Here is a 23,039-nt window from a genome sequence, read left to right as displayed (position 1 = left end):
TATTTTTAACCAGATGGCATCATAGGTAACAGTGTCCAAAATGGGACCTACTCAGTGGGATCCCCTCTTCAATAAACTCTTTAAGATTACCCAATAACTTTAGAATCAGATATCAATTTTTCAACATCCTTTTAAAAAAAATTAGTTTTTACTGATACCTTTTGTTTACCACATTATGATTTTTCCCAGTATTCCTCTCTGTCCCCTCCAGAGAATAGTTTTTTAAAGGCAAAAAAGAGGAAGAAAAATGAGCACCACTGATCAATACGTTGAAAAATCTGGGGGAAAAAAGTACAATATCTGTGGACATCCACCCTCCTGTGTTTATTTTGAACCATGCTTTTTCTTTATAACTTGCAATATTCACTTTTTATGTGTGTGCTGTAGCCATTGTATAATTTGGCTCTTTTTGTCTCTGCATCAGTTCATGTATACGCTGTATTCATCACATTTATTTTATCCTTTTAAAATTTCGATTCGGGTTAGTTTTATATTAGTAGCAAGTGCATAGAATTTATAAATGAGCACACATGCGTATGTTAAGGATGATCTTAAAATATTTGGTTTTGATGTGGATCAGCCAGGAATGAGTTTGGAAACCAGTGGACAATCGGGGCATAGCGAAGGAGGGCTGTTCTTAGAGACAAAAGGACTCAAGGACTGATGGCTGTTTCCTGACCGAGTTCACAGGATCTAAGCTCTAGACTGGAAGAGACCTTAACAAAAGATTCAACTAGAGCTGTGATTTCACAGGTGTGGGATGAGGAATTTCCAGCTTGAAAAATAGTCTCCAAAAGAGCTGAGAGTGTCTGGGGACAGAGGAAGATGATCTCCAGGTCACGGCCGCTGGCAGAGATGGGACTGGAAACGAGGGCCTTTTGACTTCTCTAATGGCAGAATGAGCCGGCCCCCGCCGGTAGGACATCATCCAAGGTGGCAGTCCCTGCCCTGTCCACAATTCTGGCCCTTGTCGGTTTCTCTTGTAGCTCTGTATTCTATTCTCTGCTTTTAACACGATTTTGAGTAAAAATCCAAAGGTTTCAGCGGATGGTTAACGGTCCGCGGCACGTTAGCGGTTAACCTCGGCCTTAATGGCCCTCGGTCCAGTTTTATCTCCTCCCCTCCCTTTACAAAGGGACAAAATACTCGTGAAGTCCCGTTCTGGAAGAGTCCGAGGGATGCGGAGCCGCGGTTGTAATAGGCGGGGGTGCAACGGGCGGAGGCGAGAGTGGACCAAGGTCGGGAGGTGGCGTTTTAAAAGTTATCTGGAGCAAAGGGGGTGGGGAGGGGAGGAGATAAAACTGGAAAAGCAGAGCAGCGCCGAACTCGAGGTTGCCGAGGGCCATTGAGGCAGAGGTTAACCGCTAACGTGCCGCGGACCGTTAACCATCCGCTGAAACCTTTGGATTTTTATTCAAAATCGTGTTTAAAAGCAGAGAATAGAATACAGAGCTACAAGAGAAACCCACAAGGGCCAGAATTGTGGACAGGGCAGGGACTGCCACCTTGGATGATGTCCTACCGGCGGGGGCCGGCTCATTCTTGTCCCGGTATCCCTGGCGTCGAGCTTGCTGAGGGAGTGAGCCCTGGCATTCTCACCAATGCTGCGCAACACGGGGACCCGGAGGCTCCCCGACACCTGCGGGGGGTCACGTGGCTTAGGTCCCAGCGGGGGTCACGTGGCTTCGGTCCCAGCGGGGGTTTCGCGCCGCTCTGCAGGATTTTAAGCGCAAGGTTTCAAACATAACAGGGCGTCTCTGCTATTAGTAGCTTTGTTTTACAGTTGAGAAAACCAAAGCAGGACAAAGTGAAGTCGGGGTCACGGAAGTGGGAGGATTCGATTTCGGGCCTTCGCAATCAGCGCTCTCCGCTGCGCCACCTAGCGGCCGGGCTCGGGAAGCCCGCTTTCCTCCCGAACTACGAGTCCGGGGCTCTTGGGAGCCTGGCCCTCGAGCGCCCCCTGGCGCCCGGAACTCGGCTCGAGGATAGTTTCCTCCCTCTCAGGAAGTTCTTCGGAGGACCGGAAGTAGGAAAAAGGGACTCTTCCCCGCGGCCGCCCTCGGATCTCGAGCTGGCTCCGCTGAGCCCCAGGCGGCGGTTTTCCCAATGGATCGTTAGCAGCGCGGACAGCCGAGTGGAGCAGCTCCGGGTCTGTCCTCTTCCTGAGGCGGTGAGAACTAAGGGGCGAGCTGAGCCCGGCCCGTCCGGGAAGCCCGGGCCTTGCCGCGCTGGGGGAAGGTCTTCCTTGGGACACCGACCCTCAAGGCAGGGGGGAGGAGGGAGCTTCCCGGAGGGCGGCCCGCTGCGCTTGCGCAGTTAGTTGCTCTAGGAGCGCCCTCCCGTCTGGAAGGGGGCGAAGTTCTTAAAGGAACCGCAGAGTTCTCTTGCTCTCTGTAGCGTCGGACCGTGGAGGACAGTCTCCTCCTCCAGCCTTCACGGTGGGGGGCCTGGCCTGTCCCAGCCTCTTGGTCCCCTGGTCCTGCCAGGGGTTCGGCTGTGGGCTGCCCAGGGTTCGAATCCTTCCCCGACACTTTTCGCTTTTTAATCTTAGGCCAGCCACTTAACCTCTCTGTGCCTCGATTTCCACAACTGTAAAACGGGCATAATAATAGCACCTCCTTCCCAGGCTTTGGGGCGGCTCAGGTGAGAGATAATAAAGGTAAAGGAGCTGAACCACTATGAAGAAGGGATTGAAGTAGAAGAGGCTTTATGGGAACTGGGCAAATGCATTCCAATTGAAGCATTTATTAAACACCTGCTGTGTGCCAGGCACTGCGTTTATCAATAGGAATACAAACAATAAGCATTTATTAAGGACCTGTGGTTAACTGGCGCAAGACTAGGCTGTGGGGAGATAGGAAGACAACTTCTAAGGGTTTATGGTACATGACATGAGGTTATCTATAAGCATTCATTAAGTACCAACTGTGTGCTTGGCTCCCCACTTGGGGATACAAAAACATTTCACAATGATCTCTCAAGCACCTGGGGTTTGCCTGGCTCTCGGGTAGTGGGCGTGCCTCTTAATATACCTGGCTCTGAGGAGGCTGACGAAGTAGGCCGCCCTCTTGGGGGTAGCGGCCAGTTTGGCCTTTGGCTGTATCTCCAGTGCGTGGGTGATTGACAGCTGGGGAGCTCGGGTGAAAGCAGTGTCCCAGTCTCTATGAGAGTGGGGGGCTGGGGGCCTGCTTCGGTGATTCTCCTGGTGTGGAGAACCCTTCCAGCCAGGCGGGGCAGCCAGGGCCTCCTGGGCCACCGGGACTCTGTTGGCCAGGCTGAGCACCCAGGCCAGCTCCCTGTGCCCCCACTGCGGGGAAGGAGGGAGCAAGGGCGGGGGGAGGAGAAGCAGGAGAGAGCGGGTCTGCAGCCTGGCCAGGGCATTGTGGGTACCCTTGGTGGCAGAGCGCTCAGATCCGACTTCAGTGGGCGTTGAGTTTGGCAGGTGCCTTGGGCGGGGCCTCGTGAACTTGTTTGCAGACCACTTTAATTACTCTTTCCCAAATAATTGATTTTGTTTGTCATCCTTGACCTCTCATGTTGTGCATCTCACAGCGGCCTTCTGGGCAGGGCTGGGGAAGCCGGGCTCGAGCCCCTTCCTCCGCCTCTGCCCAGAGCAGCTTCTGGAAGCGACAGGAGCCATGTTTGGGCCAGTCCCTCATGCATCCCTCCCGATGCTGGCTGAGCCCATTAGAGCATCATTTGTACCTTGGTGCCTGGCCCTCAGCGGGGAATGGCTTTTTATTCTCTTCTCCATCCCTCCCTCCCATTTCTCTCCTGCCCCTTCACTGCTGTTTGGTGCCGCTCATCCCTGGTCTCCCACTGGAGCCTCCCCCCGGCTCCTCGGGGCTCTGTCCTGTCCCTGACCTGGTTCTCTTTCTTTGTAGCCGCAACTGAAGGCATGGCCCATGGCCGCTCCCACAAGCGCTCCAGGAGCCGCAGCCGCAGCAGCTCCCATGGGCCTCCCGAGCACGGGGAGAGGAGGAGGAGGAGGAGGAGCAGTAAGGACACTGGGAGGAGTCCCTCAGCCTCCAGCTCTCAGGGCCGTCGGATCAGCCTAGGTTCCAATGGGGAAGGTGAGGACCTGAAGTCCACTGGGGGGGGGGAGGATTTCTGGAGGAGGGGCCTGAGCTGAGGTGAAGGTGAGGAGGGCTCTGCAGAGACAGCCTGTGCAAAGGCCTAAAGGTGGGAGATGTCAGGGACCCCACGAAGAGGCCCCTGGGCTGGCTCATGGGCACTCCCTGCCCTCTGGGGGTCAAAGTTCAAGGAGGAACTTGAGGGAGGGGGCCCCGGTGGCCGGTCTGCATCCACCCGGGAGAGTGCTCCCTTCTCCTGAGGTGTCCAGCTAAGTGCCCCGGCTGTGGGCCCTCGCCGGGCCTGGTAGAGCCTCAGACAGCACTCGGCCCGATGCCCTCTTGTGACAGAGGGGAACAGAGGGACCGGGACTCTCTGATAGAGAGATTGAGCTCCAGCCTGGCAGAGGTGGGATTTGAACTCAGAATCTAGCATTCCTCCTGCTCAGTATCAGGAGACAGAGAGGCAGCGTCACCGCCCCGGGAGGCTCGTGGTGGTCCTGGGCTCAGGGGTGACACTGTAACTGGGAAGGCTCCGGGGGGAGCGGCCCTTTAGGCCCCTGAGAGGCTTGGGTGGGCCTGAGGAAGGAACGAGGGAGGCACACGGGGCAGCTGGTACAGGGGACCCAGGCGGCCCAGGCTTCTGGGGGGGGGTTCTTGCTGTGAGGAATGAGCCTCCACACTTCGGGCTCCCAGGGCCTCCGAGGAGACTCCTTCATCCTTTCCTCACCTACAGAGAGAAGCAGGGATAAGGCTCGCAAGAGAAGGCGGCCCAGGTCTTCCTCTTCCTCCTCCTCCTCCTCCTCCTCCTGCTCCTCCTCCTCCTCCTCCAGCTCTTCTACCTCCTCTTCCTCGGGGGCCTCCAGTGGGGGCAGGAAGAAGCGAGGGAAGCGGAAGGACAAGAAGAGCACAAAGAAGAAGGCAAAGAAGAAGCTGAAAAAGAAGAAGAAAAAGAAGAAGAAGGAGGAGGAGAAGGCGGCTAAGGCAAAGGCCAAGGTGGTGGAGGAGATGCCGGGCCCCTCGCTGGATCAGTGGCGGAAGGAGCCCCTGGGGGAGAGCGGCCCAGGTAAGAGCTGGAGGGAGGGGGAGGGGGAGCCCGGAGCGCGCCGGCTGGGCCTCCGTGGGGCCATTGAGTCACCACTGGGGCCTGCAGAGCTGCAAGGAGCTCATTGGTCTCGGAAGCTTCTTCCTCTGATCCATCCTGACTCTGTGGTCCCGGCCAAGTCACTTGTACCTCTCAGTGACACAGATGTGGGGCAGAGAGACCGTGTCCTCCTCCAGGCAGCCCCGGACCGCTGACATCACGGGTCCGTGTGCCTGTCAGCGAAACGGGCCCCACGATCCTGAGGCTGATGCCTGTGCTCCTTCGCACCCCTGCCCCGGCCCCCACTGCTTTCTTTTTTCAATGTTATTGTTTTTAACACTGAAAAAAATAAAAACTGAATCCCAGCTCTTCCAGCCCTTCCCTCACTTGTTGAGAAGGTAGGAAATGTGGAACATGACCCGTTAGACACGTGAAGTCATGGAAAGCATGGCCAAGTTAGTCACGTTGCCAAAAAAAAGAAAAAGACAGTGACAAGCTCCTGCTTCAGTCCGTCCTCAGGGTTCAGGTCTCTCTGGAGTCTGGGAGCACTTGCCCAAGTCCTGAGTTGCTCACAGCCTTTCACAGCTGATCCCCCTCCCACAGCGTCCGGGTCTGTGCACGTCACAGCTCCTGGGAGCCCTCGCAGGCTCCTCCCCTCGTCTCTTGGGCACACTCGGTGTCTGACACACTCACACCTCCCTCTCCCCCTCCCCCCCGGCTCAGCCGGGCCCCAGTTGATGGGCAGCCCCTCAAAAAGACCCCTCGGAATCTTTGGGTGATAGGGATCCTCCTCTTTCTCCGCTCAGTCCCCACTACTGCCAAGGCTTCCTTTTCGCCAGGGCCAAACGTGGTGGTTATTTATACCGCGCCAGAACGTGGGTGACAGAACATTCGTGATCCCCCCATTAAGTCTCTGCTTGATTTTGTGCTTCCGTCTACTCCTGGTTCTGTTTGCACTTTACTGGGCCAAGGCCTCTGTAATCGCAAACGGTTTAAATTATGAGTTGACGTCGTCTTCATTTCTGTGTAAATCCCACCCCTTTCCCGATGCCAGAGTCATCCCTAAGTGACAAAGCCCCGTCGTGCCCTCTCCCCCCCCCCCCCCCCCCCCCCCCGAGAGCCCGACATTGACCAAAAGACGAGCAGCGTTCCGAGTCCGGTGACGCTCTGGGCTCCCAAGGCCGAGCTTCCCGGCCTTAACTCGATTCCCAGGCCCTGGGGTGGGAGGCATACAGTCAGCCCTTAATAAATGCACTGTCCCTTCCCACTCTCCGTGGGCTTGGACGCGAAGGCCCAGGACTTCCCAGGCCGGAGTCACCGCAGACAGGGCCTTTCCTGAGGTGGGGCTCCTCGGGGGTCCGGCCCCCCGCCCCCAGTCCTCGGGAGGTCGGGGAAGGCCTTGTCTGCCCGGCACTGACCCCTGCTCTTCCTGCCCGGGGCTTAGTACTGACAGATGAGCAGAAGTCCCGCATCCAGGCCATGAAGCCGATGACCAAAGAGGAATGGGACGCCCGGCAGAGCATCATCCGCAAGGTGGTGGACCCTGAGACAGGCCGTACCAGGTAGGGCCATCTCTGGGGGCCCCCGCCAGCTTGGGGTCTGTCGGGGGAGGAGGGGAGAGAATGGAGCGGGGCTCTTCCAGCTCCCCCAGAGCCGAAAGCCCCTGGGAGTCTTCCCCACAGCAGCGAGGGCAGCGAGGGCGCTCCCGCCATCGAGCCCAGCTCCTTTGGTTTGCCGCTCCGTGCGTGGCTGGGAGAGCGGGCGGAGGCGCCCGGGCGGCCTCGGGTTCCCCAGGCCTGGCCCCGGCTGAGCCCAGGGAGGGGCAGCCTTGGGAGGCACAGCCGCCGCTGACTGACCTGGGGCTCGGAGGCGCCCGAGGGCCCGGCTGGAAGCTGCCCGGCTCTCCACTGTCCGGTCTGGGGGGCTTGGCTGCTTCCTCCGAGCACTCGGGCTGTCAGGGCCCAGTCTCACCCGGGGTTACCCAGCGAGTAAATGTGGGCTCAGAACCAGGGAAACCCAGGCCCAGCCCTTGGGGGGGAGGGAAAGGTGTTAGTGCGTTGGAGGCTGAGAGACCCCGTGGGAGGCCCCGACGTCCCTGCCCGAGAGCCTCAGGACCCCTCCCCAAACCCGCTGCAGCTCTGGGCCCGCCGCCAGCCTTGTCAGCGGGAGGGACGGAAGGCCCTGGGTGCCCTGGAGGCTCCATGCGGCTGCCTTGGCGGCTGTTCCCTCACCGTGGGGTCTCCATGAATTACGGCCGGGCGTGCGTAATTAGACTAGGCGCAGGCCAAAGGCCGGGCCCTTCCGGCTCCCCAGAGCCTTTGTTCCGGACCCTCTGCTGAGAGGCTTCTGGTCTGCCTTCTGTTCTCCCCCATTTTGTGGCCCCTGCGCAGGCCCCAGGGTTTTACTCTCTTCCCCACTTGACATTTGGCCTGTTGTTCTGTTCTAGACTCATTAAGGGGGATGGCGAGGTTCTGGAAGAAATTGTAACCAAAGAGAGACACAAGGAGATTAACAAGGTAGGAACCCCTCCCCCGACTGCCCAGTAAACCCTTCCCCCCTTAAGGCTCCATCTCTCATCTGCCTGTTTCTTTCCTGCAGCAAGCCACGAGGGGGGATGGGCTGACTTTCCAGCTTCGAGCAGGTCTGTTGCAGTAAGACCCCCAGCCTCCTTCCTTCAACCTCCTGGGCCCCTGTGCCCGCCCCCAGCCCAGCAGGGCTCCATGGACTTGGGGGTCCCTGGGAGGGGGGATAGCACGGGCTCCCCCAGGTGAGGGCAAAGATTCCAGCTCCAAGATGCTGGTCCTTCTCACTCCTGTCCTGTGTTTGAGGCGCTGCCCAGGCCAGGCCGGGTCCTCCCGGTGCGGGCGGAGGGTTTGCCAGCTCAGGGACCGGCCCGAGCCAGAAGTGCACACTGACACCCCCGCCCCTCCAGGGGACGTGCCTCGTGCTTTCATCCCCATCCCCTCCTCCCTCCCGTAGTGGGTTCTTGGAGTGGGGGCTCATAGGGTCACCAGAGCAGGCCTGGCTGACTTTGCCCCAGACTGGGGCCTGGCCTGGAGGCCGGGCTTCCAGGGAAGGGACAGGGGCCCCCGGCTGGGCGGGGCCCACGAGTCCCCCGTTGTTGCTTCTGTTCCCACCCAACAGGTTCTCCTGACAATAAAACCCTCCCAGCCTTAGTCTCCTGTCTGGTCTTTGTTGGGAGAGGGGAGCGTGCTCGAATGGTTGTTGTCACTGAAGTTCAGAGGGAGAAAAAATTGGGGGGGGGCCCCAATCTGGGGACTCTATATTTGGGTCGGGATGTCCCAGAGTACTCTGAGCACTGCCATCCTGGGGAAACCCCGGCCGCCTCCACCTGGCACTGCCCTCTGCCACTGGGCACTTCCATGGGCCTGGAATGAGGGCCTAGGGATGGGGCGGGATGGGGTGACCCTCGCTGACCACCCGGGTCCCCGATCCTCGGGCCGCTGTCCAATGCACCAGAAAAGAGACTCAGGAAAGACGTCTTCCCTTTATTCGTGTAACATAGAGTGATACCGTGTACAGAGGATACACACCCGGTCGGGACGGTGCACTGATGGACGCACGGCAAGGGCAAATAAGTGGGTGGGCTTTCAGGGACGAGCCGAGAGGTGCCGACACAGACAGAGATGAAACTGGGGCGTGGCCGACTGGCTGCCGAGCCAGGGGCGCCCCTGGGGTGGGCCTTTCAGGCCAAGCCTGAAGGAGCTGTATCTTGGAGCTGCATCCCTAAGAAACGCCTCTTTAGAAATAAGATGGGATGAAGAGGATGGAGTATAAAATCGACGGTTGGGAATACCCAGAGCTCCTGGGCGAGTCTCCTCCAAGGAGGAGAGGACTAGTAAGGCTTCTAGATAGACTTGGGCAATGCAGCGGTACTGGGTGATTGGATGGGGAGGGGCCGCTCCCCCGCCCACGGTGGGCGTGGTACTCAGGACCGCTTGTCGTAAACATTTGGATTTTATTTTTTGGTATTTAAAAAATGAGTGTTTAAAAAAAAAAAAAACTTTCTCAACAGCAAATCTACCTCCAGAATCCAGAGGGATATGGAAAGGAACAAGGTGGGGGGAGGGGCTCCCTACTTTGCAGATGTTGGCTCCCCTCTCCTTCCACGGCCCGGGCCCGGCCTGCGCGTTCACACCGGACAGGTGGCTGTGCCGGGGAGCGCTGGGGGAAGCGCTTCGGACCGACGGAGCTGGGACAGATGGAGACTAGCGCTATTGCTCTTGTCCTGGGTGGGGATGGGGAGCCTCCCAGGCCACGACGGGGCCGGCGGTGAATGTGGCCAACTCGGGAGGAGAGCGGCCAGTCGGGGGCTGCCACCATCCCATGGCGGTCTCCTCCGGTCACCATTATTGCCATCGGGGTCCGAGACTCTGCTCAGGAAGGGCTCCTCTCCCACCCCACCTCTCGGAAATGGTCAGGGGGCCTGTGTGTATGTGACCCCTCCCCCAGGCTGTGATTGTCGGACTGAGCTGAGCGGGAGGGGGAGATGGCGGGGGTGGGGGGTCAGATATTGCATTCTTCAGAGACGGATGACGAGGGACTGGGTTTATGAAACACTGGCTTTGTACATAATGCCTGAAATAACAAAAGGAAGCTACATCTTCAACATGAATGAGCCCTGAAGGTTCTCTCCCCTCCGGACATTCTCCCTACACAAAATAAATAACTCGCACTCTGTGTACACCCCTTTTTTCTGAACATTTACAGGATCCTTCCCCCCCTCTTTACAATATCTACACAAGAGAAAGTGTCAACAGCTTTTGGTACCTCCCTCCCTCCCCCAAACAAACGAAATGTACAGAAGGGCCCGGCCGGCTCCGTTTGGCGGCTGGGCCGTGGACAGAGGCCGTGTCCAGATGTTCGACTCCTTCCTTCCTTCCCAAGAACCTTTTCCTCGGCTTGGCCGGCTTCTCTGGCCAAAGGCGGCCTTCTCTGCTGGCCCCCAGGAGAAATGGCAGCGCTCCAGGAGGATTCGCATGGGGCCCGGTCGCCTGGTGGAGATGAGATCAAGGCAGCACGTCGAGAAAAGCTGACTGGTTAGAAAAGGGACGTCCGGTTTCATCGGGAGAAAGTGCCAAAGGTCCTGCGGGAGACGGCGAGCCGTTGGCCGGGATGACGCAGGAGGACCCGACGGTCCAGAATGGTTGTTTGCATTTTAAAAAATCTGTTAGATGTGCCCCTTCCACCTCCCCCGAAAGTCCCAATGAGAGAGTAGAAATTCAGTGAGTTTGGAAATATCAGGAGTGAGGAAATCCTCCAGAGTGAGGCTCCGAATGCCAGGAAAGTTGGGGGCGTCTCTGGGCCTGGGAGATGGTAGCAGGGCCCAGAGCCCCCCAAAGTGGGCTGCTTTCACAGTGCTAGGTTTTCACAAAGCAGAGAGGGCTGCCCTTGGTACTGAAAAAGTTAAGAAAATCAAGCAGCCGAGTTTTTGGAAAAGACCAAACAACCCAACTCTCGTTTTAGAAATCAAAACACGCCGTAGAAAGAAATAGAAAGATAATGCACTGCAGTGGGCAGCGGCAGCAGTGTCAGAGCGCTGGGGAAAGGGGGGGCTCGGCCAGATCTGGGCTCCGAGTGTGTGTCCGGCTGCCCCCCTCCCCGGGCTCTCTGCCCCGGAGGTGGGCACCGGGAGCCTCAGGAGCCCAGACCCTGGCTGGCTGCTCGGGGACGAACGCCCGGAGCAGGGGACGCCAGACTCATGGCTGGTCGGGACCCGAGGGGCTCCCCCGCCCTCCTGCCTGCTCCGAGAGGGCCCGGGGGCCGGGGGGCCGGCACTAGGAGCCGCGGGGGGTGGGGTGGGGGCTATGGCCTTTTCCTTAAGCTTTGTACAAGACGTGCTGGATGGCGGGGTCTCCTTCCTGTCCCGGAGGCAAGGCCGGAGCCCCGAGTGACAAACCCGCACAGAACGCCATCCCGGATCGCAAAGTGTTTAATGGTCATGCACTACCGAGGACGGGGCGCAGCCACATGAGATGGTAACAGGTCTCCATCCAAAGGGTCATCAGTGCAAAAAACGATGAGGTTTTACAGTTGAGTGACAAGTTAAAAGAAGCAGGTCGGACTCCCGGGGAGCTGCTACCGTGTCTGGGGAGACGGAGGGCACCCCACCCCCCGCACTGGCTTACGGAGAAAGCACGTGGCTGGGTCACCTCCAGTGTGGGGAACAAAGGGGCCGGGGCCGGGCCGGCGGGGCCCCCTCCCTCAGCAACGGGGGCACGGGCGGTTTCCCTGCATCCGTCGGCAGACGCTGCCGGCCGCCCGGAGAACCAAAGACCCCAAACTCCAAAACCCGGGGGACGCAGCCCCCGCGAGAGGTCTCTGGCAGAGGATGGGGGACCCCTTCTCCCTGCAGGTCAGGATCGGGCCTTGCTTCCTGTGGTGAGAGCCCCCCGGGGTCACCGCTCCGGGTCTCCCATCCCTGGGAACAGAGGCGGGGCGTGTCCTGTGCTTGTCTGTGGCAGAAGCAGCAAAGTGCCCGAGGCTGGAGCCCGGGGTGCCCGGGGGGCCGAGTCCTCCCGCCTTCGGCTCTGGGCTCAGTCGGGACCCACAGCCTGCGGGGCCGTCCCCCTCGCCTCCTAGCACCATGGTGACACCTCCCGCTCGGGGCCACTCCAGGGCCAGTTCCTGGGGGGGTGGGGAGGCGGGCCCCTCTACTTGGGGCCCGGGGGGGGCCCCGCCTCTGGCCGGCGGCCCCAGCAGCCCGTGGCCACGCTCATGCTGCGCTGGCCCCGCTCGCGCTCCCGCTCCCGCTCGCTGTCCGACTGGCTTTGCGTCCGCTCGTGCTTGTGGCTGGGCCCCGCGGGCTGGGAGGAGATGGTGCGCAGGAGGTGGTTCCGCTTGCGCAGGAAGTCGCCTTGTCCCGGGAGGCCGAAGCTGCCCTTGCGAAGAGCCATCCGCGTGCTGTTCTTGGCCGGCCGGGCGCGGTGGTTGTACTTGAGCTGAGCGAGGTGGGCTGCGTAGCCTTCCGTGATGAACTGCGGAGGGGGGGGCAGAGAGAGGTGAGAGACCCCGGCCTGGGGGGGCACAGGCAGCCCCCACTCACCCACCTAGAACCGGGGGCCCCGCCCCTCCTGCTCTACAAGGACCCAGGGAAGCTGAGCTTCTGTGTCACCCAGGGAGAAAGCTCAGGCCGGAGATGCCCTCTGAGGGCGTGCTGGGAGATCCGAGCCGGGGTCTGGGGGGGACGGGCAGCCCAGAGGCCCGGCGGAGAGCCCGGAGCGCACGGGGCAGAGGGACGGCGCGGCCCCCACCTGGCACTGGTGCTGCAGCTTCTTGGTGGGGCGTCCGACGATGTAGATCTGCATGGGGGGCAGGCTGATGGAGCTGTAGACGGAGATGTCCTTGGTGGAGCCGTAGGCAGCGTGCACCCGCATCTGGAGCTGGGGAGACAGGGACAGAGCGCGCTCAGAGTGGCCGGCCAGAGCTCCGGGGGCTCGGGGAGGGCTGGAAACCCAGGCGCCGTCCCTTCACTTTGCTGGGACTCAGTTTTCACGTCTGTAAAATGGGGGACTGGACTAGAGCGCCCCTACTCTCACTTCCAGATCCTTCAGTCCGTGATGATCAGAGAAACATTGCTCTGTTAAACATCTGGCAAATACCTTGACCCTCACAACTGCCTTTGGGAGGCAGGTGCTATTATTATTATTATTCCCATTTTATAGCTGAGGAAACTGAGGCAGACAGAAGTTAACTGCTTGCCCAGGGTTATACAGCTAGGAAGTATGAGTCTGGATTTGAACTCGGGGCCCAGCCCTGTATCCGCTGCGCCAAGCAGCTATCCCGGGGTGGGGCCTGACCAGGCCATTGTGGGGCCCAGGATATCCAGACCAGACTGGATTCAAACTTTATGACCATGGCCATTAGCCAACCTCTCTGAGTTTGAACTGGTGGCTGCAGAGGTCCCCTCTGAACCTCGGATCTCCAATATACTATGTATAGACCCACCTAGTTGTTGGCATGTCGCCTCCCCCATTGGAGGGGCAGGGCAGGGGGGCCGAGCTCTTATCAGTGTCTGGCGTACAGCAGGTACTTAATAAATGCTTGATGACTGACTCCAGGAGTGGGAGAAGATGGAAGTTAAGGAAAAAAATCAGTCTGATGCCCCCCTGCCCCTCTGTGCATGTGTGCTGGGGACACAGTGCCAAAGGGCTGCTCCTTGGGTCCGGCCTTCCTCGCCTGGACCCGCCTCTTTGCCAGTCCCACCTGGCGCTCCCGATCCCGGCCTCACGGCCACAGAATAAGAGGTTCTCACATCTCCCCAGCAGCTGGGCCCCGGGCCCTGAGAGGCTCCTGTAGCTGCTCTGAGGCAGCCAGCAAGCAGCAAGATCCGAGTTAAATTGGGCTCAGACACAAGCCAGCTGTGGATGACTCTTCCTCAGTTTCCTCATCAGCAAAATGGGGATAGCAAGAGCACCTTCCTCTCCAGATGAAACAAAATTCTAACATGCTTAGCAAGTGTCTGGCACACAGTAGGTGCTAGAAAAAGGCTTACTCTCTTCCCCCCTTCTCTATGAGTGAAACTTATTGTTGTTGCCAAGGGCCTTCCAGTTATCAAACAAAAATCTTTCTCCCTCCCCGTCTCTCTTTCTGTCCCTCCCTTTTTCCCCTCTCTTCCTCCCCCACCTCTTGCTCCCTTCTTCCTTCCCTCCCCCCCCCCCCGCCCCCCTCGGTGGCCCGGCGCTCTCACCTCCGTGATGAGGAACTTGAGGAAGTTGGCCTTGTGCCGCAGGGGGTCGTGCACGAGGCCGTCGCAGAAGGAGACGATCCCGTGAGGGAAGTTGTGCTGCGCGAGCCAGGCCACCACCCGCTGCTTCTGCATGTCGGGCCTTCCCGTCACGTAGATGATGAGGTAGCCGAGGTCCTGCCAGTGTCTGCGGAGGGAGGAAGCAGAGACCCCTGTGGGCCTGGGCCTGGTCCCCCCCGGAATCCGGGGCCGGCGCCTGCCTCTGCCCTTCCTAATGGCCGGACCCGGCAAGTGTAATACAGACATAAACCAAAGCTTTGGCTCATGTAACTGAAGGGGGGTCACAAAATGCTTCCTTATCAGTGAGGGTTTGACTTGCACAGCTTTTCCCGCACCCAGATGCCTGGGGTTGTGCAAGATTTTCTTGAGTGGAGTCGAGAGGCCTGGATCAGAAAACCCGGAGAACCGACTTTGTTGGACTTGTGCGGACAATCACCCGAGACTCTGTAAAGGTCTCCGAAAGCACTAACGTGTCTTACTGTAATCAATGGCACCGTTCGCTCGCCTCTTGCAGCGCTTTACACATTTTAATTGCCATATAAATGTCAGTTTTTGTTATGATCGTTGCCTTGCGACATAAATCAAAGCTGTCCGCCGCTGCCTCAGCGTCCCGGGTGCTCGCCCCCCGTTTACTGTGCTTTACGCAGCGGACTTTGGGGGAACTCTCCCGAGCAAGAAAGGAGGTCGAGACCTTGCTGCTTTCAGGCTGTAAGTTGTGCGACTTATCTGTATTTTCCCCCATTACACCTTAAATTTCCCTTCCCTCTCCCTTGCCCCAGGGCCCTGGGTGCATCTGTAGGAGAATGGGCCACAAGCTGCTGGATTTGAGTAAATTTGAGTAAATACCTTTTAGAAAAACCTAGAAAAACCTAATGGAATCTCCAGACTGATTGTTAAGGAGAAGTACAAGGGCGGGAGCTTGTGCACCCTCCCTGCACTATTGGACCCTCTGTCCCCTAGAACACAAGCTCTGTGAGAGTGAACGATTCCGAATCCGGGACCCTCTCCTTTGTTCGGTCACTCAACAGGCCTTCTTTATGTCAAACGCTTCACTTGGACAAGAGAGAGAATTCTCTTGGACAAGAATCCAGATTCTACTGGAAGAAACCACCCGTACGCTGCTAAATAAGGGTAAACTATACAGAAAATAAATGTGAAACAATCTGAGAGCAGGGACTCGAACTAAGATTTAAATGGTAGAAGGAAATCCTCTCCAGCAATGGAAGTGGGCAACTTTTTGGTTAAAAAAGGGCCTGCAGTCCTGGAGAAGTGCTTGGAGCTGAGTTAAGGGACTGGCCCGGGGTCGGACATCCAGCAGAGGAACTCCTGGCCAGGCCTTCAAAGCCAATTCTCCATCCTGGATATATAATATATAATAATCCAATTATATAATATATAATCTCCACCTTGGATATCTAATACACGGCCCTCCAGCTTTAGGGACTAGAGCAGGCGTCCAGCACTACGTTAGAGCTCTATCTCAGACATTTATGAGCTGTGTGATTCCTGGCAAGTCATTTAGCCTTTGCCTATCTCAGTTTCCTGTACTGTAAAATGGGAATAATGATAGAATGTTCTCAATTTACCATAATAATAATAATAATAATAATAATAATAATAATAATAATAATAATAATAGAAGCACCTACTTGCCAGGATTGTTGTGAGGCTCAAATGAGATGATATTTATAGGTCTTTGCAGACTTAGAGCATTATATAAAAGGCTTGAAAGCTCTGTTTTCATGTGTAGTTTATAAACCTCACAACAACTCTGTGAGGTAGGAAAGTCAGTCATTATGCTTTCCAGCTGAAGAAAGTGGGGCTCAGGGGGCTGTCCCGCCTTGCCCCACGGCCTCACAAGTGATTGGTAGTGGAGAAAGGATTCAGAGGCCCCGGGATTCCCGACTTCCATCCGGGAGGTCCTTTCCGGCCCGGCCCTCCTTACCGGTCTCGGTTTTTCCAAGGCGTGGGACAGTCCCGACTACACTTCCCCTTCCTGGACACTCTCGGCTTTCTGTACCAGACCCTTCCACATCTGCCATCGCTTCCTCTCCATCAGCATCTTTCATTTATACTTGCATACATCTTGCAGGTACCTAAATTTCCTCTTTCCATGCTGTCTCTCCCATCAGGATGGGAGCTCCTTGAGGGCAAAGACTAAGCTTTTGTCTTTCTCTGTAGCTTTAGGGCTTCGCAGGATGCCTGGTATATATTGGGCACTTCATAAATGCTAGTTGACTTTCCCACTTCTCCTCCTTCTCTGTCTCTGCAAGAACACCCTAGTCCTACCTTCTAACTGTGGGGAGAAGGGGAGGTCTATTTCTCTCTTTCCCTCTAAATTCACCCCTTTTCTGAACTTCCCCTGCTTCTGTCCGAGGTACCATCCCAACATCCCAACTGGGGACTCATCCGACTTCAAAATTGCAGAAAAGCATCCTTCCTTACCGCTCACAGCCAATCAGTGACCAGCTCTTCCATTCCACACACATGACCCCCAGCCCAGGTCAGGCCCTCATCATTTCTCCTAGAATGCCGCAATAAATTCTTAACTGGAGTCTCTCCTCACGCCAACCCATTTTTTGATCAGCTGCCAAAGTGATTTCACCCAAAGCTCAGGTCTAAATTCCCCTACTCAATAAACTCCAGTGGCTCCCTATTAGCCTAAGATTAAATTGCACGTTTGGCGAGCAATCCCCTTCACAATCCGGATCCTGACAATCCTTCCTTACAATCTTGATTATTATGTTGTTTACTGAATTCGCTGACAGTGTGTTACACTGATGACTCCATGCCCTCGGTGTTCTGGTCCAAACCGAGCCTCTCACTTTGTCTGACATTCTGTCTCCCATTTCCGTGTCTCTCGGAGCCCGGGCCGAGTTCCTCCCCTCCAAGCTCAGGCTAAGTGAGCGGCCCTTGTTGCCGGCCACTTGCTCCGGCCCTATCCGACTCCTGGTAACCCCATTCAGGGGACAACAGAGGAAGCAGCAATTGAGGCCGGGGAAGGGAAGTTTCCAGAGCAATAAAATCACGGGTCCAGGCTCTGTCCACTTACTTATTTCGTCATGTTTCTGTCTCTAGAATATAAACTCTGTGAAGAATAAAATCTTGTGTCTCTAAGTATATAAATCATAAACTCAACTGATCGGTGAATGTAAAAAAGCTCAAATTTTAAGCTTAAATTGGCCGTCAAAAGTTTCAGCAGGAGCTGGATGACGGACTTGGGGAGGGTCGCGGCCTTCCCTCCTGCAGCAGCCCGGGGACGCCCCCCAGGGGTGTGAAGTGGTCAGCTGAAGAGGAAGGGGGGGCACCTGGTCCCTGGCTCACCTTACTACATCCACAGCACCTGCCCGCACCTTGGGGTCACTGCCCATGATGGAGACGCTGGCGGCGAAGGAGCCGTCGATGCTGAAGACCACAAACTCAGTCCCCTTGGGTAGGACGGTGATGTAGCTGTCTGCGAACGTGTGGTCCCCCCTGTTGGGAGGAGTCATCAAGCCCAGGAAGAACCGCCTCCCTCTGCCAAAGCCAGGTGGCCCCGGGTTCCGACAAGGTCTTCTCAGGACCTCACCCTTGGGACCCCCCTCAGATCTCCCCATTCTCAGTCTGCCTCTCTGCCCCGCCTCAAGCTGTCCCAGGGCCACAGTTTAATGTCCCAGGCAGTCTCTCCCGACAAAAAGTGGGGGCCCTTCCCGCCACAGAGACCAGCAGAGACGGATCTCGGGGTCCCGGGGAGACCATCCGTGTTCCCAGAGGAGGAATCGGGGCCCAGAGTAGGGGATTGTGGAGGCCATTTGGTTAAATTGGCCCCTTGTCCCACAGGAAGAAAGCAATCCGGCTGGGAGTTAAAGCAGGTCCTTAAGCCTCCAAATCCAGCAGGGAGGCGATGAAGGTCTCCCTCCTCTCCCTGGCCCCCATGGGAGGGGCTGCTGGTGCCCTGCCCCACCCTCCCCGGCCCGTGCCCCAGCAGAAGCCCCTCCCCACCTGACCACCATCTTGATGGGGTAGACCCCGACGCCCAGACGCTGCTCCTCGGGGATGGTGTAGGAGATGCGCCCGCTGCTGTTGGTGACGAGCGTGTCAAAGTGGACCCACTCCCCGGACGGCGGCTGAGTCATGATGTGGATGTCCACCTGGGGGGGAGGGGCAGCTGAGAGCCTCCCCGGGACAGGCCGGCCCCCCAGCCTCCGCCCTAAACCCTGGTCCCCGGACCCTCAACGGCAGGGACTCTTCCCGCACAGGAGGGCCGATGCCCGGGAGGAGGTCCCCGCTCTGCTGCTGGCCCCATCCCCGGTCTCCCCCGTCCCCCCGGACTGCGGCGCGCCCCCCAAGCCCCCGATCCTCGCTAAGTCCTCGGCTTCCCAAGCTGCTGCTTCCTTCCCCCCTCTGAGGCCGCCTTCTATGTCCACTCCGTATGGGCCGAGTTTGAATCCCTTTCCACTCTTCCTTCCCCTCACGGCATCATTAGCTCACAGAGGCAGAGACTCTATTGGCTTCTATTTGATCTAGGGTGTCTGGCATGTCATAAGCCCTACTAAGTCTTCTTTTTACTTACCTCCCTATCATACTTTCATTTCTCTCTCGCTCTTTCTCTTTCCTCTTTCTCTTCTGTCTCTCTCTTTTCTCTGTCTCTCCTGTCTCTCTTTTCTGTCTCTCTCTTCTTTGTCTCTGTCTCTCTCCTGTCTCTCTCCTCTTTCTCTCTGTCTCTCTCTGTCTCTGTCTCTCCTGTCTCTGTTCCCCCCTCCCCCCCACATTTAGCGCAGTGCCTCAATGACTAATAAAACGCTTGAGCCACTGGTGATTTTTGCTACTTTGCCTGAGCCCGGATTCCCCTCCCCCGTCCCGGCCGCCCCTCCCAGGGCCGCTGCCCTTCAGGGACTCTGGCTGGTCCCGGGGCTGACGTGAGGGAGGGGGGGCTCTCCCTGGGCCTCGAGGCAGCCTCTGTGCCCGGGCCCGCCATTCTGGATGGGCTTAGCCTGGGCACCGGGCCGTGTTGCCCTCCCCACACCCGGCGGGAGATGCTCGGGCTGAGGGCTGCTGGGAGCCAGACTTCAGCTCAGTGGGACCAAGAGCTCCACCTGAGGATGGGCTGTCTCAGGAGCTGGTCATCTAGCCATTTTCTGTAATGGGAAACTGAGGCACAGAGAGCCTCTCTAGGACGACCTCCTGCTGCTGCAGCTGCGGAAACCGAGGCCTCGGAGGGGAAGGACTCAAGGTCCGGCTGAGCTGGCCGTTTCCAGCTCAGGCCCATTGAGGTAGAATCAGGGCGGCCATGTGTCAGCGAGGGTCTCCCGGGGTAGAGCACTACACTGGGGGAGGGGAGACTAGAGCAGTCAGCAGGCACTTATTAAGTGCCCACGGTGTGCCAGCTCTAAGGTCTCTCTCACGCTGCCTGCTCCCCCTCTGTCCCTAGGGCCCCCCCCCCCCCCCCTGCCCTCGGCCTCCCTGCCCCACTTACCTTCTCCCCTGTCAGGGTGACCATGTCTAAGGGCCCGTACATGAACCTGCCCGACAGGGTCTGAGGGCCTTCCTCATTGGCCACAGCATCGTTGATCCTGTGATTAGCCGTGACGTTCTGGGGGAGGAAACATGGGAGTCAGAGGAGGCCCTGGTAGGAATCCCTCAGTGAGCTTGGGCCGGAGAGACCCCCTCGAAGGTCGGAGATGAGGAAACGGGGGCCGAAGCTGGCTGAGGTCCTAAGCATTGGAAGCTGAATTTGAATCCAAATCCTGGGACTCCTATCTCAGGCATCCGGCACCAGCCTTCATCGCAACGTCCACAGTTAGTCTGGTCTGTCTTGCCCTCTCGGGGGCCGGGCAGTGCTCGGACTGGTGTTTGTTAATCTGGGGTCCATAGATCCCCACTGGCCTGAAGATTTTTTGGGGGTGCTCTGTGAATTTGGTCAGGGGAAACGACAGCCTTCTCTTCCCAAACCTTGGGTCTGTCATCCCGTGCCTTTTGTTTTGTGCACTTAAGGTACAATTCTGAGAAATGGCCTCCTTCCAGGGGGCTGGAGCCCCACATCCCCCCAGCAGCTCACCCGCAGCTTCACATGAGTTCTTTTCCTCTGCCACTTTTCCCGGGGCTTCGAGGGCGTGAACACGGACACCTCCTTGCCGTCCAGCTCCAGGATGCTGGCGTTTTCATGCCTCATGATCTGGGGGCAGACGGAGCAGTGAGGGGGAGGAAGGACTTCCGGGCCGGTGGCTCCAGCCCACTCCCCGCACCCCTGCAAGGGGCCCAGGCCGGAGGCCCGAGGGGACCCACCTGTCTCAGCAGGAAGGAGACCACGTCGGTGGATTCCCAGTAGCTGGCGTGGAAGAGGTGGGGGAGAGCCACGGTGGGGAAAGCAGTGAGGGCGTCTGGGCAGTACAGGGCGTAGTCGATCCGCTTGGTTCCCCACCATTTGGTAGCAACTGGTGGGAGAAAAGGCTTGATGAGAGACGCGAGAGATGAGAGAAGAGAGAAAAGTGAGAGAGAGTAGGAAAAGGAGAGAAATAGAGAGAGGGAGAAGGAAGGAGAGGGAAAAAGAATGAAAAAGACACAGAGAGAGAAAGAAATAGAGGAGAAGAGAGAGAAAGGCAAGATGAGAGAAAAGTGAGAGAAAATAGGAAAAGGAGAGAAATAGAGAGAGGGAGAAGGAAGGAGAGGGAAAAAATGAGAAAAGGATGAGAAAGAGGATGCGTGTGTGTGTATGAGAGAGAGACCGAGATAGAGAAGCAGAGATAGAAAAAGACAAATGGAGACAGACAAGAGGGATGAGAGAAGAGAGAAAAGTGAGAGAGAGTAGGAAAAGGAGAGAAATAGAGAGAGGGAGAAGGAAGGAGAGGGAAAAAGAACGAGGAAAGAGACAGGTAACAGAAACAGAGAAAGAGAAAGAGAGACAGACCTAGAAAAACTGGAGAGAGACGGACACAGAAAAGAAAGGAGGAGGGCCCCCGCCTCGCTCGGTCCGGCCCCCGCAGGTTCTAGGCCGGAGGCTGCATTTCTGTGCCCCAGCTGGGCCCTGAATGTCCCTCCAGACCAGAGAGCGGCTCAGAGGAGCAGCCCCGGGCGGGCGAGGCTTCGGGGGAGGGGCTGCCGTGTCTCCCTTCTAGTTCTGGCTTGACTCCCCGGACCCTCTGGGGTCGGGCTTCTTAGCTGAAGGGCCTAGCCCCGAGCCCCTGGAGGGGGAGGGGGAGAGAGTGCGAGAGCAGCTTCGGTGACAGCCACAGGAGGCCGCGCCCAGTGCCAGGGGCCTCCCAGCTCTGTGACAGCCGAGGCGAGCTTTCTGTGACTCAGTTTCCTCATCCGTGAAGTGGGGACACCACTTGTCCTGGCCTCCCCAGAAGTGGCGAGACTCGCACGCCGCTAGAACCCTGAGCAGCCCGTGAGATGCTGTGTAACGTGCCCCTGATTCCTGAGATTCCGGGGGTCTCCCCTGCCCCACCCCGGCCACATGATGGGAGAACCTCTTCCCCCTTCAGACTTAGGAGGCGGCGGATAAAGGGCGCCATCAGCAGGAGAAAGCGAAAAGGCTCCGGAGTGCGGGCATGCAGGGCCTGGGAGGCAGAGGCAGGAGCGGGGGCTGGGGGCGGGTTAGGCCGAGGGAAGCCACTGAGCAGCGCTGTCCGGCCCCGGCCGGCTTGTAGCAGCTGTTAGAGGGCGCTGTGGGGGCGCTGGGGGATACTGTGGGGGGTGCTTTAGGGGGTGCTGGGGGATACTGTGGGGGGTGCTTTAGGGGGTGCTGGGGGATACTGTGGGGGGTGCTGGGGGATACTGTGGGGGGTGCTGGGGGATACTGTGGGGGGTGCTTTAGGGGGTGCTTTAGGGTACTGTGAGGGAGTGCTGTAGGGGGCGCTGTGGGGTCTCTAGGGGGTGCTGTGGGGGGTGCTGTAGAGGGCGCTGTAGGGGGTGCTGTGAGGGAGTGCTGTAGGGGGCGCTGTGGGGTACTGTGAGGGGGTGCTGTAGGGGGCGCTGTGGGGGGCACTGTGGGGGTCCTGTAAAGGCACTGTGGGGTCTCTAGGGGGTGCTGTGGGGGGTGCTGTAGAGGGCGCTGTGGGGTCTCTAGGGGGTGCTGTGAGAGGGTGCTGTGGGGGTCCTGTAGAGGGCACTGTGGGGTACTGTGAGGGTGTGCTGTAGGGGGCGCTGTGGGGGTCCTGTAGAGGGCACTGTGGGGTCTCTAGGGGGTGCTGTGGGGGTGCTGTAGAGGGCGCTGTGGGGTCTCTCTAGGGGGCGCTGGGCCCTCTCTACCTTGGGACACCTGACCCAGACAAAGCTGTTCGGGGCTAACCTGAGTCTCATCACTATTTCTCCCCTTCCAGGTATGTTCTCAGGGCCAAGCAGAGGCTTGAGCCGCATCCTCCCCCAGACTGTCGAGTGCTTGCACATGCGCTGTGGGTTCACTCCTCCACTCTCGAGCCCCTCTTTCCCCGGGTGCCCTCGCCGCTGACGGAGCTGAGCTCAGGGCGACCCCTGGAGGCCGCCTGCCCAGCCCCTTCCCAGGCCGCTGTGGTCCCCCCTCTGCTGGCGGGAGGTCGTGGCCGCCCCCGACTCCTCGGCCCCCTCTGGCCCCGACCTGGCTTCTGGGCCCTTGGGCTCTGGTCTTTCCCAAGGTGAAGCATCTCCGGCCCCGCGTGGGCCAGGCCAAGCCACCCGAACACCCAGAAAAGCAGCCTGGGGGAGTCGGGGGGCAGGGAGAGCCCGCATCTCGCCGCACCCAGACCCAGAGCCTCGGCCCCTCCCCCGCACAGGCAGAGCCGCTCAGTCTTCAGGCCCCGTGACCCCAGGCAGGAACACTGCCCTCCCCCTGCTCTCTGGGAAGTGACCCTAACTCGCTCCTGTCCAGGTGGGGGACGAGTGAGGGAGTGAAAAAGTGCCCAGAAATGACAGTAGAGAGCGTCTCGTGGGAGGGCGAAGGCAGAGGCTGCCCTCCCTACAATACCTTCTCCGATGTCCAGATTGGGGACTCGGTCCAGGCTCGGACTCAGGTCCCCCGCCAGCCTCTCCCTGACATGGCTGAGGGGCAGCTCCCCTGGCTGAGGCCTGGGTCTCTGGGGCCCCAGGGTGGCGGGGGGGTGCTGGGGGAGGGCAAGCAGGGACAGGCGCCTGACACTGGGGGTGTGACTCAGGGCCGGTGGGG

The 23,039-nt window shown here is 58.4% G+C and overlaps 2 protein-coding genes across 13 annotated transcripts in view; one reads left to right on the top strand and one right to left on the bottom strand.

Moving 5' to 3' along the window:
• The first annotated feature begins 1,610 nt into the window (after positions 1–1,610).
• Positions 1,611–8,330, top strand: ARL6IP4 (ADP ribosylation factor like GTPase 6 interacting protein 4). 2 transcript variants are annotated; one of them, XM_051972695.1, is made up of 6 exons: positions 1,611–2,149; positions 3,885–4,073; positions 4,807–5,136; positions 6,599–6,716; positions 7,601–7,670; positions 7,753–8,330. In XM_051972695.1, exons 2-6 carry the CDS (start codon positions 3,899–3,901, stop codon positions 7,807–7,809), a joined length of 750 nt encoding a protein of 249 aa, XP_051828655.1. In that variant the 5' UTR covers positions 1,611–2,149; positions 3,885–3,898; the 3' UTR covers positions 7,810–8,330. The 2 variants fall into 2 exon arrangements, with proteins under 2 accessions (XP_051828655.1, XP_051828654.1); XM_051972694.1 differs by having other exon boundaries at positions 1,612–2,170.
• A 313-nt stretch (positions 8,331–8,643) lies between these two features.
• PITPNM2 (phosphatidylinositol transfer protein membrane associated 2) overlaps positions 8,644–23,039 on the bottom strand; it is a 265,745-nt gene continuing 251,349 nt past the window's right edge. For 7 of the 11 annotated variants that reach the window (XM_051972686.1, XM_051972682.1, XM_051972687.1 and 4 more), the window contains 9 exons: positions 22,842–23,039; positions 20,186–20,334; positions 19,959–20,075; positions 19,377–19,493; positions 17,903–18,051; positions 17,246–17,395; positions 13,865–14,048; positions 12,429–12,557; positions 8,644–12,152 (listed from right to left, as the gene is read on the bottom strand). The exon at positions 22,842–23,039 is cut by the window's right edge and continues 3 nt beyond it. In XM_051972686.1, the coding sequence (XP_051828646.1) occupies positions 11,829–12,152; positions 12,429–12,557; positions 13,865–14,048; positions 17,246–17,395; positions 17,903–18,051; positions 19,377–19,493; positions 19,959–20,075; positions 20,186–20,334; positions 22,842–23,039 (1,517 nt within the window). In that variant the 3' untranslated portion in view covers positions 8,644–11,828. The remainder of the gene's footprint in view (positions 12,153–12,428; positions 12,558–13,864; positions 14,049–17,245; positions 17,396–17,902; positions 18,052–19,376; positions 19,494–19,958; positions 20,076–20,185; positions 20,335–22,841) is intronic. The other 4 variants (XM_051972689.1, XM_051972691.1, XM_051972692.1 and 1 more) reach the window with 1 other exon arrangement.

This window comes from Antechinus flavipes, chromosome 1 (genome assembly GCF_016432865.1).
Source record: "Antechinus flavipes isolate AdamAnt ecotype Samford, QLD, Australia chromosome 1, AdamAnt_v2, whole genome shotgun sequence".
NCBI classification, from domain to species: domain Eukaryota; kingdom Metazoa; phylum Chordata; class Mammalia; order Dasyuromorphia; family Dasyuridae; genus Antechinus; species Antechinus flavipes.
Note: the sequence above shows the minus strand (reverse complement) of the source record. Positions and strands in the feature narration are given on the sequence as shown.

Coding starts and splice junctions, on each gene's coding strand:
- ARL6IP4 (XM_051972695.1), top strand. CDS start 3,899: ATGGCCCATGGCCGCTCCCACAAGCGCTCCAGGAGCCGCAGCCGCAGC. Junction 4,074..4,806: donor CCTAGGTTCCAATGGGGAAG/GTGAGGACCTGA, acceptor CCTCACCTACAG/AGAGAAGCAGGGATAAGGCT. Junction 6,717..7,600: donor CCTGAGACAGGCCGTACCAG/GTAGGGCCATCT, acceptor GTTCTGTTCTAG/ACTCATTAAGGGGGATGGCG.